The 16,678-nt window shown below is 56.6% G+C and overlaps 1 protein-coding gene across 4 annotated transcripts; it reads left to right on the top strand.

The window, feature by feature from the left end:
* The first annotated feature begins 392 nt into the window (after nt 1-392).
* On the top strand, nt 393-15,798 carry Gng4 (G protein subunit gamma 4). Of its 4 annotated transcripts, none has more exons than XM_090318765.1 (4): nt 393-527; nt 5,464-5,560; nt 7,159-7,264; nt 13,761-15,798. In XM_090318765.1, the coding sequence occupies exons 3-4, from the start codon at nt 7,169-7,171 to the stop codon at nt 13,887-13,889; spliced, it is 225 nt and encodes a 74-aa protein (XP_090174891.1). In that variant the 5' UTR covers nt 393-527; nt 5,464-5,560; nt 7,159-7,168; the 3' UTR covers nt 13,890-15,798. The 4 variants fall into 4 exon arrangements, with proteins under 4 accessions (XP_090174891.1, XP_090174892.1, XP_090174893.1 ...); XM_090318766.1 differs by lacking the exon at nt 393-527 and adding an exon at nt 2,753-2,838; XM_090318767.1 differs by lacking the exon at nt 393-527 and adding an exon at nt 2,994-3,021.
* Nucleotides 15,799-16,678: the final 880 nt, after the last annotated feature.

Genomic DNA, 16,678 nt, shown 5'->3' with positions numbered 1-16,678 from the left:
TCCACCCACCCACCCACCCACCCACCCATCCATCCATCCATCCATCCACCCACCCACCCATCCATCCATCCCTCCATCCATCCACCCACCCACCCATCCACCCATCCATCCCTCCATCCAACTATGGAGCGCCGGTCTTGAGCAATTAAAGCTAAGGGACAGCCAGAGTTCAAACCCCAGGACTGGCACTGGCGGGGCACGCGCGCCCCGCCTCCCCGGACCCGCGCGGAGCTCGGTGCTCCCGGGGCCTCGGCCCTGCGCGGACACCCCGGAAACCCCGTCCGCGGGCGGGGCCGGGCGCGGGAGCCCCGGTGACGCACCAGTGACGTCGGCGGCGGCGGGCGGGATTTCCCGGGCCCTCCCCCCTCCCCCCCCCCTCGCGGGGCGAGACCGTGGCCGAGTGGGTGCGGCCGGCGCGAAGCGCAGGGTGGCGGGGTGGCTGCCCGCACACGGCGGCGAGGGGCGGCTCCACTCGGCCCCCCGCGAGCGCCGCGCCTGAGCGGCGCCCCCGACCGCGCGCCCCCGCGGTAAGTGGGGCCCGGGGAGGGCTCGGGAGCCGGGCGGGGACGTCTCCGTCCCGGAGGGACGCTGCCCGCCGGGGCTCCGGGCGCGGGGGCCCCGTCCGCGTCCGCGCTCCGCGCCGAAGCCGTGCGGACCGGGACGTCGCGGCGCCGGGGCCGGGGGTGCGGGGGGCCGCGGGCTCGGCCCCGACACTGGCCGGGGCCAGGGTCCCTTCCCTCCCGCATGGCGTCTGTTCCCAGGCCGGTGCTGAACCGCGCGCGCGTCCCTCGTCCCTCGGAACCCCGGGGACGGAGGCGCGGCGGGGAAAGGCGGGCTCGGCACTTGGGCTTCGGGGGACCCCGGAATGTGAAGGCGCCGGGGGCGAGGAGTGCTGGGAGGCGGCGGCTCCACCTCGGAGCAAGTGCGCCCGGCCTCCGCCCGCGGGCTGGGTCCCCCGGGCGACTGCGGGAAGGCGGGAGCCGCCATCGGAGCGGGGGCCGTGGGGGGGGGCGGTGAGAAGCCGGGCGCACCGCGGGACCCCGCGGGCGGCCGTGGAGATGGCCCGCGTGGACGAGGAGGCTCACACAGCTGGACTGCTGGCTCAAGTGACTGTAGCACCTCCGGCCTCCAGGTCCCCCGCCTCCCCCTCGGTCTCCATTTCTCCCTCCCTAGGATGAAAGGCAGCCTGGGAAGGAGGAAGGGGGGAGGATCGCCCCCCTCCAGACACCCCCAGCCGCCCCTGATTGGCGGGTGCTGTCGGCCGTCTGGCTGCCCTGATTATCTGGACCACCTTCCTCATGCTTACCAGCTGTGGAGGAACCGGGCCCGGCTTTGCCCTCCCCTTGGACCCTGGTTAGACAGCCTCTGAGGCGCCCAGGTGGCCACATGGGCTCCGGCCTAGGGCAGCATCGAGGGTGTGAGCCATTCCCCATCCTGTCCCTGCCAAGCCAGCACCTGGCGAGGTGGCCAGACCTCCATGGCGCTGACAGCCCTCCTGGTTGACAGACTGCGTCTCTTGAAGAGAGCATGCCTAGTGATGTTTTCTTAAACCAGAAACTGAAATTTAAATCCTTAAATCCTGCAAAATGACCCCATCAACGCTGGCTAACCGGGATGTTTCCACTGGGAAGCTCAGCAGCTGAGTATCAGAAGAGGAAAATAAGAGGTCACCAGAGGCCGAGATGTGAGGAGAGCCGTGCAGAGCCAGCCCAGGCAGCAAAGGCTGTGCCACTCTTATCTCCCCGTTCATCAGCAAGAAGCCAGACATAGTGCTGTGGCTTAGTGCTCCCTTGAGCCAAAAAGCTCAGGCACAGTGCCTAGGTCCCGAGTTCAAACCCCAGGATGGTCACACAAACAAGGCAAACAAAAACATGAAGAGTAAGCCAGACGGGGAGTGGCCTGGGAGCCGGCACTCTTGCCTGGCGTGGGCTGGTGCAGGGTGCTTGTGCTTACAATTTGGTCCTCATGTGGTCCCTGCAAGGTTTGAGTTTAGCCAAGCCAGGACTGCCAGTGTCTGTTTGTCCAGGGTGGGCCAGGGAGATTTTGTTTAATGAGGGAAAGTGTACAAATGACAAATGGCTGGGAGGTTTCGGGTCATGCTTGGCTGGGTCCACTCTATGGAATGGTGGTGAGGCTGAGCCTCAGGGCAGAGAGGGCAAGGAGGAGGAAACCTGCTCACCTCCTGGTGTCCAGGAATGGGAAGGAGGAAGGGAGGGAGGGAAGGAGGGAAAGAAGGAAGGAAGGAAGGAAGGAAGGAAGGAAGGAAGGAAGGAGGGAGGGAGGGAGGGAAGGAAGGATGGAGGGAGGGAGGGAGGGAGGAAGGGAAAGAAAGAAAAGAGAAAGAAAGGAGGAAAGAAGGCCAGGAAATAGGGATCAGGGAAAATTGGGGCATGTAGCACTTAGCCTGTGTAGAACAGCCAGAAAGATGGAGAAGACCAAGAATGAGGCTGGAGAAGAAGCACACAGGCCAGTTGTGCCGGTTGTGGTGAAAGGTTCACAGACCTTTCCCTGTGCTGCAGGAGAATCCAGCCTGCCTGCGGCCCACATTGTTCTCCCTGGTTTCACTGAAAGGTGTCACAGCAAAATGAATACCACAAACTCAGACTAAAAGCCATGCCGATTGCAGCCCCAGAGGTTAGAAGTCCAAAGTGGCTCTCAAGAGGCTAAAACCAGATGTTGTCAGAGCCATGTTCTTTGCAGGGCGGGGGTCTGAGCCATTGTTTTTCTCACCTTTTCCAGGCTTGTCTTCTCTGGTCCCTTTCCATTCCAGCCCAGCAACACAGGGTGTTTCAGCTTGTCTCTGACTTGACGCCACGTTTTCTGCCTCCCCTTTCACTTGTAAGGACCCTGTGATTAAACCAGACCCACCCACATAATTCGAGATTGCCTGCCTGCTTTAAGGTCATCTGGTTAATAACCTTCATCCTTCCTGCTACCTTAATTCTTCCTTGTTACATAATGTAGTATGTTCACACGGTGGGTGTTGTGGCAAAGCCATTATTTATTCTTCCAGACAGCATGGTATGTGTCAACTCTATTGCCTAGTAACCTGGCTTATGGTGAAAATGTGCCCTGATTGGCAAATTACATGTGGTCCAGGAGCAGCTCTGAATGAACTTTAACTACTTGGGTTAGATTATTTCCCTTTCCTGTGCTTGTATAACAGCTGTATGGTTAGAGGTTATTGGATAAAGCAGATCGCTACCAAGCAATCAAGGCGCAAATTGGATAATTGAGACTGGAATCATAAACCACCCCAAGCCTGACTGTCGCTGTGTCTCACCGCCAAATGGAAAGCGTGCTGTGTGAAGGGAATGAGGGGATGTGTGCCCGCGCAGACCTGGGGCCCTGGCCTGACTCCGCAGAAAAGAATGACCCTTGTGTTCTTGGAATGGCTGGTCAGTCTGTTTAAGAGGCTATGACAGACTCATGACCAAATGACTCGTGTACATGAGAAATGTATTTCCACCATTCCTGAGGCTGTGAAATCCAAGTCAAGGCACCAGGACTCTTGATGTATATGGAATACCCACTCTGGGGATAAAAGACAGAGCCTCTCTGGGTCCTTCCATGGTGGCAGAGTGCAGGGTCTTGCTGAAACCTCTGAGAGGACACTATGACCATTTATGAGACCACCCCCCCCCCGGTCTCCCAAAGGGCCCCTCTTAATCATCTCCTAGAGCATTACCTGTGTGCATCTGGGGGTACAGACACAGCACAGGTGGAGATAGAACCCACCAGCACAATGTCAGTCTCTCCTCAAGTTCAAGCCCTGATGAGCATGGTTTCCCCCCTAGCCAAGGAGCAGATGGGACTGTCAGCCAGTCCCCGTGGAGGAGAACATTTGGGCCCCTGGAGAACAAGCCCACCATCTCAGAGGCAGTCATACTGGAAATACTTTGTCCAGGCAGGGAAGTGGACAGGCAGAGAATTGTTTAAAGAAAACTTTAGAGGGGCTGGGAGTTTGGCCTAGTGGTAGAGTGTTTCCTAGCAAGCATGAAGACCCAGGTTCGATTCTTTAGTACCACATATACATAGAAAAGCCAGAAATGGTGCTGTGGCTCAAGTGGTAGATCTCTAGCCTTGAGGAAACCCAAGGACAGTGCTCAGGCCCTGAATTCAAGGCCCAGGACTGGCAAAAAGAAAAAAGGAAAAGAAAACGTTGGAGCGTCTGCCCAGGCTTCTGTGGTAAATGTGACATGTTACAGTGTCAGGTTATTCCTGACATGTGTAATGGTCACAGGTCTGAACATGGCAAGCTTGGTGGTCTCTGGGAAAGGCCTGGGATTATTAACCTTTTTGTTTGCTTGTTGTTTTTGTGATTTTCTCTGTCTTCACATTTTCCCATGATGCCACACGTGCTCTAACTATGGGTTTGTTTTTTTGTTTTTAATTTTGTCTCTTCTTTTTTGTACTGTGGATCAAACTTTGCGCTTCCTGAGCAAGTGCTTTGCCACTGACTTACGTCTCAGCCCAGGGCTTTTTGTTTGCTTTGTTGCCATGTACTTTTAAGTAGGGGAAAACATGTGATGTATACCACCATAATCCTGCTAATTTGCACAGCTAATATGTGCTATAATTATTTTTTAAACGTGTAATTTTTGTTTTCCTCCAGGCCCCAGTGGCCTGGCTTTTAACCCTACCTACTTGGAAGGTTGAGATCGATGAATCCCAGTTTGAGGCCAGCTTCGGCAGAAGAATTCATGACAGTCCTTCTCCACTCAGTGAGAACTATGCATGGCACACATGCCCATCATCCTAGCCATGTCAGGAAGGCTGTAAAATGGGCAGATGGTGGCCCAGGCACCTGCTTAGGCAGGAGGCAAATCTCTGTCATAAAAATAACCCACACAACCGGGCGAGGTGGCTCACGCCTGTAATCCTTCCCTCCCAGGAAGTGGAGATCTGAGAATCGAGGTTCAAAGCCAGCCCAGGCACTAAAGACCATGAGACTCTTATCTCCAGTTAATCACTAGAAAACCGGACGTGGCACTGAGGCTCAAGGGGTAGAGTGGTAACCTAGAGCTGAGGACCTCAGGGACAGCGCCCAGGCCCAGAGTTCAAGCTCCACAACCAACAAAAACATATAAATACAAATAAAAAAAAATAACCAGCACAAAAAGGGCTGGACTCATGGTTCAGCCGTTGAGCGCCTCCCTGGCCCTGGTTCAAGCCCCAGTATTGCTGAGAGGGCCAGACAGAAACAAACCAGCCTCTGTGAAGTGTTCGCAACTGGCGGCCATAGGTGGGCGCTAGGACAGCTGGCACGAGGGCCAGGCAGCTGGGTCCTCTGGTTGGTGGGGAGGCTGGGTCCCCACCTGCTGTGCTGTCTCCTAGGTTCTTGCTCTGCCTTCAGCTCAAGTCTTCCCAGAGCCACCCCAGCGCAGTTGAGCAGTGGGTGGAGGAGCTGGGGGAGCAGCTGGGGTCCCCGAGAGCAGGATACATCTCTGCTTGTGCTTTCAGCCTCACAGCTGGACCCTGAATCCACTAGACAGCTGACCGCTGCCGCCACCAGCCTGTGTCCTGCCCCACGGCCTGCCCCTCTGCTCCCTCTCGGCAGGTAAGAGAGCACTTTGTCTGGCCCAGGGCCAGGTTCTCTGCAGGATGGGAGTGTGGGGCTGAGTGAGACTCCTGGGGTTGGAGTCCCTGCAGGGATGTCAGCTCCTCAGGCAGAGGTCTTCTTCCTGTCACACACACACACACACACAGCACAGATCTAGGGTCATTGTTACACCTAAGTGTAATAAAGGCTGACAGTCTCCACTTTGTCCCTGACAACTTAGCGCCAGCAGTCCTGGGAGGGGACTGCTCCCCACCCTGATGCACTCTTGACTGAGTTCAGAGCCGGAGGAGGACCGTGTGCGCGTGCGTCTGTGCCTTCTGGAAGGAAGGGCTCCTTCTCCCGTCTGCCTTCTCCTCCAGGCTGGGCACCAGGTCCCTTGCCTTGCCTTGTCCTTAGCCCTGTCCTCACCCTTTCCTCTCCTCATCCACTGAGGTTTGAAGACAGAGGCAGACGGCAGTCACATGGACCCGGGGGTCATTCACAGAGATCCCAAAAGGCACTGGGAAGGGGAGGGAGTCAGAAGCGTCCCCTGGTGTCCCCTCTCTGGTGTCTCCCCTGCCAGGAGTCCCCAGTGCTGTGCCCACCGCTCCCTCCCAGACCCCCCCCCCCCAAGGCCCCATCAGCCCTGGGTCCTGAGACTTCTAGTCCCCAGGCACCGCAGCTCTTCTCTTGCGAGTGGGTAAAGCAAGCTCATGAACAGCTGCTGCCATGGCTTCCCTGCAGAGGGCTAGCTCGTGATGAAGAGTCCAGGGAGCTGGGCGTCTCGGGCCGGCCTCTGCCTCCCGCACCTGCCAGCCTTGCCACGGCGGCTCTGTCTGTATGCTGGCTCTCACCGCTCAGAGGTTGGTGGCTAGGCCTCTGGGCAAGCTGCTCCTGGGTGGGAGACAGGGATGGGTATTGTGTGCTTTGTGTGGAACAAGTGGCAGTGCCGTGTCTTTCTTAGTCACCTGCCCTTAGCCTGCCTTAGGTTAAGAAGGGTTTCCCGAAACTTCTAGAAAACAAAAGCTAAGCCTGGAATGGTATGTGTGAAAAAAGAGAGGGGAGGGGACAGAGATTAGAGAGAATGCTTAAAAATAAGCTCCCAACATAGTATGCAACTTCTTGAAAAGACAGCGAGCTGCGTGAGCGCGAGGCGGTCTCAGCAGTCAGCCGGGCCGCGGGTGCCGCAGTCCAGGCAGCCAGTCTCTCCGGAGCAGCTGAGACCTCACAGCCGCGCTTTGGATTGCGATCCACACATTTTGGCGATGGGCTTCCTAGCCGGTGGCTGAGCTCTGCCATTGCTTATTTACAAGTCAAGAGGTGGAACTGCCCTACCCACTTCGTGGGCACTAAGCGAGCACGTGTGCGCGTGTGAGCAGCCTACTTCTCACAAATGTCTGGGTGTGACAGGCAGGGTTCACGCCAGTGATGACCGCGGTGGTGAGGTCCCCGTGGGCCCATCTGTGGGCCTCCCGCTCTTCCCGGGCTTCCACCGGCGCCTCCCTGCCCGCCCAGCCCATCGTCTCCTTGGCTGGGACAGGCCGGGCAGTGGGAGCAGGGAGGGCCCCTTCCCCGAGTGGCAGCGGCGCTCACGGCCTGTTTTGTGGTTCTTCCAGGGGCCCCGGGATGAAGGAAAACATGTCCAACAGCACCACCAGCATCTCCCAGGCCAGGAAGGCCGTGGAGCAGCTCAAGATGGAAGCTTGCATGGACAGGGTGAAGGTGAGCACGCACAAGCCCCCTGGCCTGAGCGGCCTGGCCGGCCACTGTGGCAGGAAAAACGTCTGCACACATGAGCTCACCGCCACGGGTGAGCAGTGCCGCATCCACGGGGTGGGGGGGGGGTATTCCGTAAGGGGACGCCAGAAACAGCTCCCAAGGGCCTGGGCAGGGTGAGCCCAGCCTGAAGGTCAGCCACTCCCCGGGGGGGGCGGGGTGGAGGAAGGTCACCCCGACCCTGTGCACACCACACCATGCTAAGGCAGGTCTCCAGGTGACACCTAGAGGGGAGCAGGTGTGGCTGTGAGATGCAGCAGGAGGCCCTGGAGAAGGAGTCTGGGAAAAGTCACGTTCCAGGTGTCTGCAGCCTTTAGAGACCAACCCGGGGGACTGATCAGGCGGTCCAGAGCCACAGGGAACCCATGAGAGCAGGCCTCTCCTAAAGCCTTCTGTTGGCAGTACCATGGTCCCTCCTGATTCCCCTGCCCTTCCCATGGAAGAGAAAGGCTGCCACGCTCCAGCTGTCCCCTCTGTGAGCAGTTGCTCTTGTCCTCTGGACTTCAGGCTACAAATCATTCCAGAGGGCAGAAAATCTGTCCGGAGGGAGACAGGAGGGCGCGTGGGGAAGGAGGGTAGACAGGAGGCTGGACTTACTGTGTGGCTTGATCATCTGTATTTGTGCAAACCAGAGCCCACTCTGCCAGCCTGGATCTGGAATGTTCCCAGAAGCCCTCATGGTAGACGCTTCCACAGCTCTGTGCTCTCGGCTCTAGGAAGATGGTGGAACTTTTAAGAGGTGGATCTTGTGGGGATTTAGCCGAGCACCGTCCGATGCTGTCTTTCCTGAGTGGCTGTCGGCTCTCAGGTCTGTGCTCAGGGCCTCTGGCTTGCTAGGCTAATGCAACGCGCTGGTTATTCCCTGGTTTTCACTGTTTTTCGGGTAGGGTCTCACGTCTCAGGCAAGCACCAGAGCTGGGTTCCAGCTCCTCTGGGTTTCTTGTTGGAGGTAGGGTGTCAGTGTCTAGTTCCCGTCCACAGAAATGGAGTCTTGTGGACTTTTCTACCTTGCTGGCCTTGCATCGCGATTCTCCCATGTAGCTTAATGGTAGGCGCATTCCACCGCACCCAGCAATGTGGTTGATGACTTGACTGTCCAGGCTTGTCTCAAACTATCACCCTCTGATCTCAGCCTCTCAAGCGGTTGGGATTACAAGCATGAGACACGAGTGCCTACTTTAATTCACATTCCTATGTGTGTATCCACTTTTTCAATCTATCCATTGGTAGTCACCTACACTGAGGCCGGGTCTGTGCTATTATGAATGAATGGTACAGTGACCTTGGGGTCACCCTGCTGTCACCTCCTCTGGGAATACCCCAGCACAGGAGCTGTTGCAGCATTTTCTGGAGTGTGAGGAGGTTGATATTCTTCCCACGAGTCTCTGTCTCTTGTTTTGAAACCAAAACTATTCTGTTTATTAAGAAATTTTTTGAAAAAAAATTAGATAAGAAAATTGGAGTGAGCCATAACTATTACAGTGGATTTTTTCTAAGGCAGCATGTTATGATTTCGATTCATACTGTCCCCCTCCACCTTTATGCGCTGAGCCCGGGGCCCCAGTGGGGGCGCTGTGGAAGCGGGAGGCAGCAAGGCCTGGGTGGAAGTGGGTTGTTGAGGTGCCTTTGAAGGCTGCGTGGGGTCCCCTCTCCCCTGCCCTTGGCCTCCTGGCAATCATGAGGCAAACTGAGTGACCATGGATCAAACCCTCTGGGCCTCTGGGGTCCCAGCCTCCAGGCATCTTGATGGCATGTGAAAGACACTCCACAGATCCCGAGGGTTTAGGAACTGTGCCTGGGGTCAAAAACCAACTCTTCATGTTGGCCGCAGTCGAATGTAAAAATCTGATGTGCATTCGTTCTTCTGCCTGAAACTCCACAGCGGGCGGGATGTGAGTCCCTTCGCGCTGAGGCTGTGTTCTTGCTCCTGCCTGTGCAGTATTTGTAGGAATTGCTGCCCTCTCTCAGGCGCCTCTCTCCACCCCACCTTCCTACCCCCTTCCTCTGTCAGTCTCCTGAGGTGTGTGCTGTCATGTGTCCTTTGGCCCTTTCTCATTCTGTCCATCTGCAAGGCATGTCCTCCTCTGCCTGGAGAATGTCTGTCTGTCCGTCCCATGCCAGTTCAGGCGCTAGCAGTGACACTGATGTAGGCGCCCTGGGGGGCCGGCACCTGGCTTTCACAGAGGCACCTGCTTACTCCAGAGCCCTAGAAGAATTCCCACTGTGTTTGGGGGAGCACCGGACACGGTTGGAGGGAGCTTGCCACACGGTGAGCCTGAGCTGGGACCCCACCTCAGGCCTCCTCATCACAAGGAAAGAAAATCTACCGATGTTGTCCTTGTGCCAAGAGCAGAGCTGACCATGAAAGCAGTTGGAAGATGACGGCACTCAAGACTGACAGCGCCCCTTCTCAGTGGCAGTGAGAGCAGGGAGAATGGGAGAGAAGCTTACAGGAGACTGACAAGGTCTCCTTGAACAACAAGGCCAGGATCTGCCGAGCCCTGCTGGCATGCCAGGTCCGGGGGCTAATTCCCAGAAAGCACTGGCCCCAGGCCCCGCTGGAAGGCAGCTGGCTCGGGCAGGAAGGGGAACCCGCGTGCCCAGCAGGCCTTCGGGCAGCAAGCCGGCACTTCTCCATCTGGCCTGGGAATTCCTCTAGCAGATGTCTCTCCCGCGCATGCCTGGACTTTGTCTGCCAGCTCCACAGGCTGAACATTTCTTTGAAAGAGCAAAATATGTTTTCTACAAGTCATGTCCCCCCAAGATCTAAAAGAGAAGCCAGTCTGATTGAGGCTCAGGCGTGATGGGAACACAGCAGGGGCCATGCGATGGAAAGAGCAGGGAAGGAAGGAGCATAAGTGTCTCGGCCTGGCCACCACCGCAGCGTGGCCTGGTCCCCTCTGCATGTGGAGCCCCCTGGCTTCTGTTCTGCAGGGTCGGGTCACCTTCCTTCCTGCTCTGGGCCTGCTTCAGCTGCAGTGCTCAGGAGCAGAAAACGCTTCCTGTCCTCCAGGAAGCAGGTGGGTGAATCCCAGTCACCCCCCCCCCCAGTGTGCGTGTGCATGCGTGTGCATGATGCATGTGCATGATGCCTGTGCATCCCTGGCCTCACGCTGCAGGTGTGGCTGCTGCCACTTACAGAAGTGCAGGCGTGTGCAGCGTGCATCCCGTGGGCCAGGCAGGCAGGCATGCCTGGGCAGCTCAGCCACTGCTTCAGCTTTGCCTCTCCCCAAGGAAACAGAGCTCACACCTTCCTAGAACCCCTTTGGACCCAACAAAAGGTGGGGTCCTCACTTAGTTTCCCTCACCATGTAAAGCACTCTTCGTCGACTTGCCAAGTATCTGCACTTAGTCGCTTCCCTTTGTTTTGTGTTGGTGGGACAATGTTTCACTGTGTTGTCCAGGCTGGCATCAGACTCATAATCCTCCTGCCCCAGATTCCAAGAGCTGGAATTGTAGGCATGTGCCACCACTCCTGGCTCTGAGATAGGACTTTCTTTGTGAAAAACTGGGAAGTAGGAGAAGTGAGGGGCGGCCAGTGTGTGGGCATTCTGCAAGCTTGTGCCAAGCCTTGCTCAGGCCCCATCGTGGATGTGGATCTTATCTGAGGCGGCAGAGCTAAGGGAGGCCTGGTGGGCAGCTTAGGAAGGAGGTGTCACTGTGGTAACACGAGGCCTCGGGCTGAGAACACAGGGGTCTTCAGTTGGAGTTGCACCAGGCAGGCCTTGTGGAAGACCATGTGCCCTGCTGGCTGCAGCCCCCTGAGCTCTCTCCCGTCCTGCTTTGTGCCGGGTGGGGTTTGGCAGGGGGGCGGGGTGAGGAACAGGCAAAGCCTTGGAGAACTCTTGGTGTTGAGAAGTGCTGTTCTGTAGAGCGGGACTGTGGAGAAGGAGGTGTGGCTTCCTGCCTCAGCTGCCAAGATAAGTGCTGTGGTGTCAGAGGAGGCTGGGGGACCACGCGTCTGTCTCGTCACAGAGGATGACTACAGTAATTGCGGCCTTCTCCCCATCACCCAAGCTGGTAATTACTGTGCAGATAACCGGGTTATGTGCTAACTTGGGCTGCTTTAATGACCTCTTTTAGTCTGAGACGAGTTGGTAAAATTCCACAGTTGTTCCCAGGCTTCTTATTCCTCACATCTGCCCCATAGCTGGATCCTGAACTGGGAGGGAGGGAGGGAGGGAGGGGGGAGGCAAGAAGGGAGGATTGGCTGGAGGCCTGACAGGAAGGCTACAGGAAAAACCTGTCTTTGAAATGATCTGTCTCATGTTTCAGAGATGGTAGATATTGTGTGGAATCTGGTGGTATCTGCAGCCACACACAAACTCACACACACACTCCTCACACACACACTCACACTCCTCACACACACACTCACACTCCACACACACACACACACACACACACACACACTCACACTACTCATGTAAGGGCGGCACTGAGATTTTAACTCAGCACCCTGTGCTTGCGAGGCAGGCACTCTACCACTTGAACTATGCCCCACCAACACCCCCCCTGCCCTTTGCCTTGATTACTTTTTTTGAGGCAGGGTTTTTGTGGTTGTTGTGTTGCTGGTTGGTCCTGGGGTGTCTCTGAGCGTCTTTCACTCAAGGTGAGCGCCCCACCACTGGAGCCTCAGCACCACTTTGAGCTTTTTTTGAATAGTTTCTTGGAGATAAGAGTCTCACAGAGTTTTGTGCCCAGGCTGGATTTGAAGCGCCATCCTCAGATCTCAGTCTCCTGAGTAGCTAGGATGACAGGTCCCCCGGCACCTGGCTTAGGTAGTTTTAGGTGTATGGCGGAACAGCCTGGACCGTGATCCTCTTCACACTCGGGCCCCGGGGGGAACAGCGGACTCACACCACCACGGCTGGCTAGGGCTGAGTGAGGTTCAGCTCTCAGGTAGCTAAGATTCCAGCGTGAGCCACTGCACTCAGCAACACTTGGGAAATCCACGAGGAAAGCAACTTACTTCTCAGCTCTGCAGGTTGGGAAGTCTGCGAGCACAGAGCAGCACTGGCCGGAGCGAGGGACAGTCATGGGTAAATCAGGAAAATCAGGCCACATTCATCCTTTTGTGGACCCCGTCCTGCAGCAAGACCTCACCTGCTGGGGAGGGCGGGACACGTGTGACATCGTTGAATGCCGCATTCAGGCCGCAGCAGCTCCTATGTCCAAAGTCCTGACATCACCTGGAAATGAATGCAGCAACCAGGGCTGCACTTGAACTGGGCTTCGAGGCCGGCTTCCTCAACTGTGATGGAACTCAGCAAACCATGCTGCTTCCTTGAGAACAAGGGTCCTGCTGAGGTGACTCACTGGGGAGGTGACAGGCAAATGCCTAGAATGGGCAAGGCCAGGCATTCCCAGCACAATTGCTGAGGCGCTGCAGACACGGGGCTGAGGGACACAGGCCTGCCACCTCCTCCTCGGGGCTGCCCCCAAATCCCAGTATCTCGTGTGCCTCCAGAGCCGTGGCCCTCCAGTATGGCGGGCTGCCTTGCCTCTGCTGGCCTGAGCCATGTCCAGCAGTTGTCTCACCTGGGTCCACCATGGCACTGTGGCCTCCAGCTCTGTCTTCTGTGTTGGCTTAGGGTGGAGGTAGGACGAGGAAGCTGGTGTCTGTGGCTCTTCCTTTCTCCCCTCCACACACCCAGCATTGGCGTTGTCAGGACGTAGTAGACACCCCTGCGTGACTGCTAGTGGGTTTATTAGGAAAAGCTTCATGATCTGTCTCAGCTGGCATGAGCTGAAGGCTCAGTCACTGGCTGCGTGGGTCTGGGCTGGAGCTCAGGGGAAGCTCTGTGGGGTGTCGGCAGCCTGCGTGGATGGAGGTGGCTGTGGGAGGGGTTGCATGCCCTGAGCTCCCACAGCACTCATCTCTGAGCGCAGGACACAGGCAGCCTGCAGCCTGTGCACACCACCCTGCCCGCCGCCTCTCCCCCACACATGTGTCAGTGTCAGGAAAGGTCTAAAGGAAACCGCAGGGGAAAGGACTTTCTGGTTGGGGACAGTGTGCTCTGCTGGGAATGCTGCCCCACACTTCCAAACGGTCTCTGACTGTGGGACCTGTCCAATGATGACCGCAGGCATGCGTCCCTCCTGGCCTTATCACCAGAAGACCCCAGGGAGGTAAGTGATCAGTGTCACCCTGGCTGGCCAGGGCTGGCATTCCACATCGTCCTTCCGGGAATGGATGAGCAGAGCCCCTGTAAGTCTGGCCCGGCTCCTCCAGCCCCACCTGGGGAGGTGACATCCAGGCTCTTTTTGAGGCTACCCGAGGGCCCAGAGTTGCCTGCGCTGAACAGCAACTTCCAAACCCATCTGCTGGCCTGGTACCAGGCTCTGCGGCCCCTGGCTTGGCTGAGGGCCAAGGTTGCGGGCCTGGGTGGCCCGACCTTGTGAGCTGCCTGTGTGACCGCTTCCTGTGTGTGTCCCGCAGGTCTCCCAGGCAGCCGCCGACCTCCTGGCCTACTGCGAATCCCACCTGCGGGAGGACCCGCTCATCTCTCCCGTGCCTGCCTCGGAAAACCCGTTCCGTGAGAAGAAGTTCTTCTGCGCCATTCTCTAGCCGCTGGGTGAGGTGGTTCCTAGCCTCCACGCATGCCCCAGCCCTCCCTGCCCACCGCAGAGGCGGCCGCTTGTCTAGGTTCCCTGGGCTTTCTTTGTGACATTCAGTGTCTTCTTGTCTTCTTTCCCTTTTTATATTAATAGCAAAAAAGAAAAAAATAGACCACGTTACAGCCACATAACCAATGTACCGTGTAAACATGGTGTGGAGTTACACTTCAAACATCTGTCACCGAGCTTAAATATAGCAAGTTAATACAACTCAGCGCATAGACGCTGAGATGTCAGTTGGGTCCCAGGGTCCTCCGTGCACCACAGGGAGGAGGGAAGCCTAGAAAGTTGGGCAGGTGTGCCGCTTTGTGCCTCTCCAGCAGCCTGTTAGGAGAGAAGCTGTGTGACAGCCCTGGCCCCAGGGTTCCTCACTGCCATTCTATGGTGGCTCTGCTAGGTCTGGCTGTGGCTCCCATGACACCAGTGACATGTCCTGGCCAGACTGGTGGAGCCATCTCGTCCCTCTTCCCTGAAGGCCACCTCCTCCTCCTTCCTTCTTGCTGGCTCTGCTTTGGTTTTTCTATGGGCTCCCTCCACAAAGGCACATGCGTGGCATGGCCCTGGACCCCTGGTGCCACCCTCATGCGTTGGCTTCCTCAGTCCTCCAGCAGTAAGTGCCATGAGCATAGATAGGTCCACGTGGCAGAGCCTGAGCCACGGAAAGATGGTAAATAAGTTACAGACAGGAAACGGACTGCTTGTCGCAAGGACAACCGAGACTTCTTCCTCCTGGAGCCTCTGAGCTGTGACCCCTGCCTGGCTTAAATGCCTGCAGCTCGCTCACAGGTGCGTTTGCTGCCCTCACCTGTGCCACCTCACCTAAAAGATGGCGGCAGGGGTATTTCACCCTCTGTGTTACTGTCTGGGAGGAAATTGAGGAAAGCTCAGATTATCATCTAAAACAAACACATACTAAATGTCAAGATGATGAGTATCTTCAAAGATGCTGGTTCACTTGGGTGAAGAATTCAGATTGTCTGCAAAGCAGCCCCTAGGTTTGGATCCCTTCACGACTTGCTATCTTTGTGAGTGGCCTTACTGTGTTGCTGCTCCTTGCTTCTCCTGCCAAACCTGTTCTTGGTTTTCTTTTGTTTTTATTTCTATATTTTTGGCAATCCTGGAGTTTGAAATCAGGGCCTGGGTTCTGTTCCTTACTTAGCCTCTTTGTTCTCAAGGCTAGTGTTCTACCACTTGAGCCTCAGCACCACCTCTAGCTTTTTCTGAATAGTTTATTGCAGATGAGTTTCACAGGCTTTCCTTGCTGGGCTGGCTTTGAACCGTGATCCTCAGATCCCAGCTTCCTGAGTAGCTAGGATGACAGTCGTGAGCCACTGGTTTCATGAAAGCTCATGGAATAGCTCTGGGGTCAGGAGCCGTGCACTGACTGCTGCAGTTGGCCCTCTGGGTGTGGTGATAAGGCTGAGCCTCCTTCCGAGCTCTTGGTGTGGAACAGGGCCTGGGCATGGTTAACCAGGAGCAGGCTGGTCTACAGAGAATGCCCAGGATCTGCACGGAGGGGTATAGTCAGGTCAAGAGGAAAAAGTGCATTTAACCTTCCACTGAATTTTAATCTGATAGACGTTCTGTATTCTGCCTCCGGCTCCCTTCCTCACTTCTCCCGGGAGATATTTTTCTGGCCTTCCATGGCGCCTCTTCCTTAGAAACCTGGGGATTTTGTTTGTGGGTCTTCCCTTCTGACTGTCCTGGAACTCAGTTTCTGCAGCCTGAAGACAAGATCACGTGTGGGAGCTGAAGGAAGTCATGTCTGCTGCCCCCCAACTGCAGCTTCTCTGGGCTGTGGTTGTGGGGTGGGATGGGTTGGTGTCTGTTGGGAGCCAGAGTGGAATCAAACTGTACCTTGATTTGCATCAGACAATTGTTTTATTGTCTTATTTTCTGGCCTTATTCTGCTTAAATGACCTGAGATTTACCATATGAATGTAACACCTGGAAGTTCCCCGGTTTCAAGAAGGGATAGAAGCCTGGAGTTGAGAATAAACGAGGCTGCAGTCTTTACCTGGGCTGCAGGCCTCCTGGACCCGATGTGTTTGTCTCTCTTCTATTTTTTCCAGTCCCTGCCCCCGATTTCAGGAACCCCAATTTGCTGCCGGTAGGCCCCGGCAAGTGTCAGCGCCCCCTCCCTCTGGTGCAGGCTCCAGCCCACCCCCCTGCTTCCTACTGGGACGCAGAGGTGAAGGAAGCTGAGTGGCCAGAGGCGGCCATGGTTCTGCGGGGAAGCTGTCCGGGGCTGGCACACTGCAGGGCTGGCGGGCGGCCTGTTCCCAGGTCCAGGGACCACAGGGCTCCTGGAAGGACATGGCTGTGTTGCTCCTACGCCTCACCCATCCTCCTGTGTCCCCACTCTATCTTCCTGTGACTTCTGTGACCCCGGCTCCATTCGGTAAATCTTCTTCCAGGAGACAGCCTGCTGTAGAGAGCTGGATGTAACTCTGGTGAGCTAGCGGTTGGGCTCCTGGATGTGGCCCCACCAGGAAGGGGGCAGAGTGCTCCCCACAGGCCAGCTGGTTCTCCCTGTGGTGGAAGAGCAAGCGGCCTGCAGCTCCACCCTCACAAAGATGGTGGGTAGTCACAGAGGCAAATGCGTGCTTGTGATTCCCCTCTGGGTACTCCTAGAGGGAGGAGACGGGGCTATGGAGAGCTTCTGGAATGTTCTGTCTGGATCTGTTTGTTCTGGGAGCACTCTCCCTGCTGTCCACCTTTGATTCCGGTGCTTCCCTG

Source organism: Megascapheus bottae, chromosome 26 (assembly GCF_031878675.1).
Source record: "Megascapheus bottae isolate mThoBot1 chromosome 26, mThoBot2.hap1, whole genome shotgun sequence".
Lineage (NCBI taxonomy): Eukaryota > Metazoa > Chordata > Mammalia > Rodentia > Geomyidae > Megascapheus > Megascapheus bottae.
The sequence above is the reverse complement of the archived record's forward strand: the minus strand, read 5'-3'. Positions and strand labels throughout refer to the sequence as shown.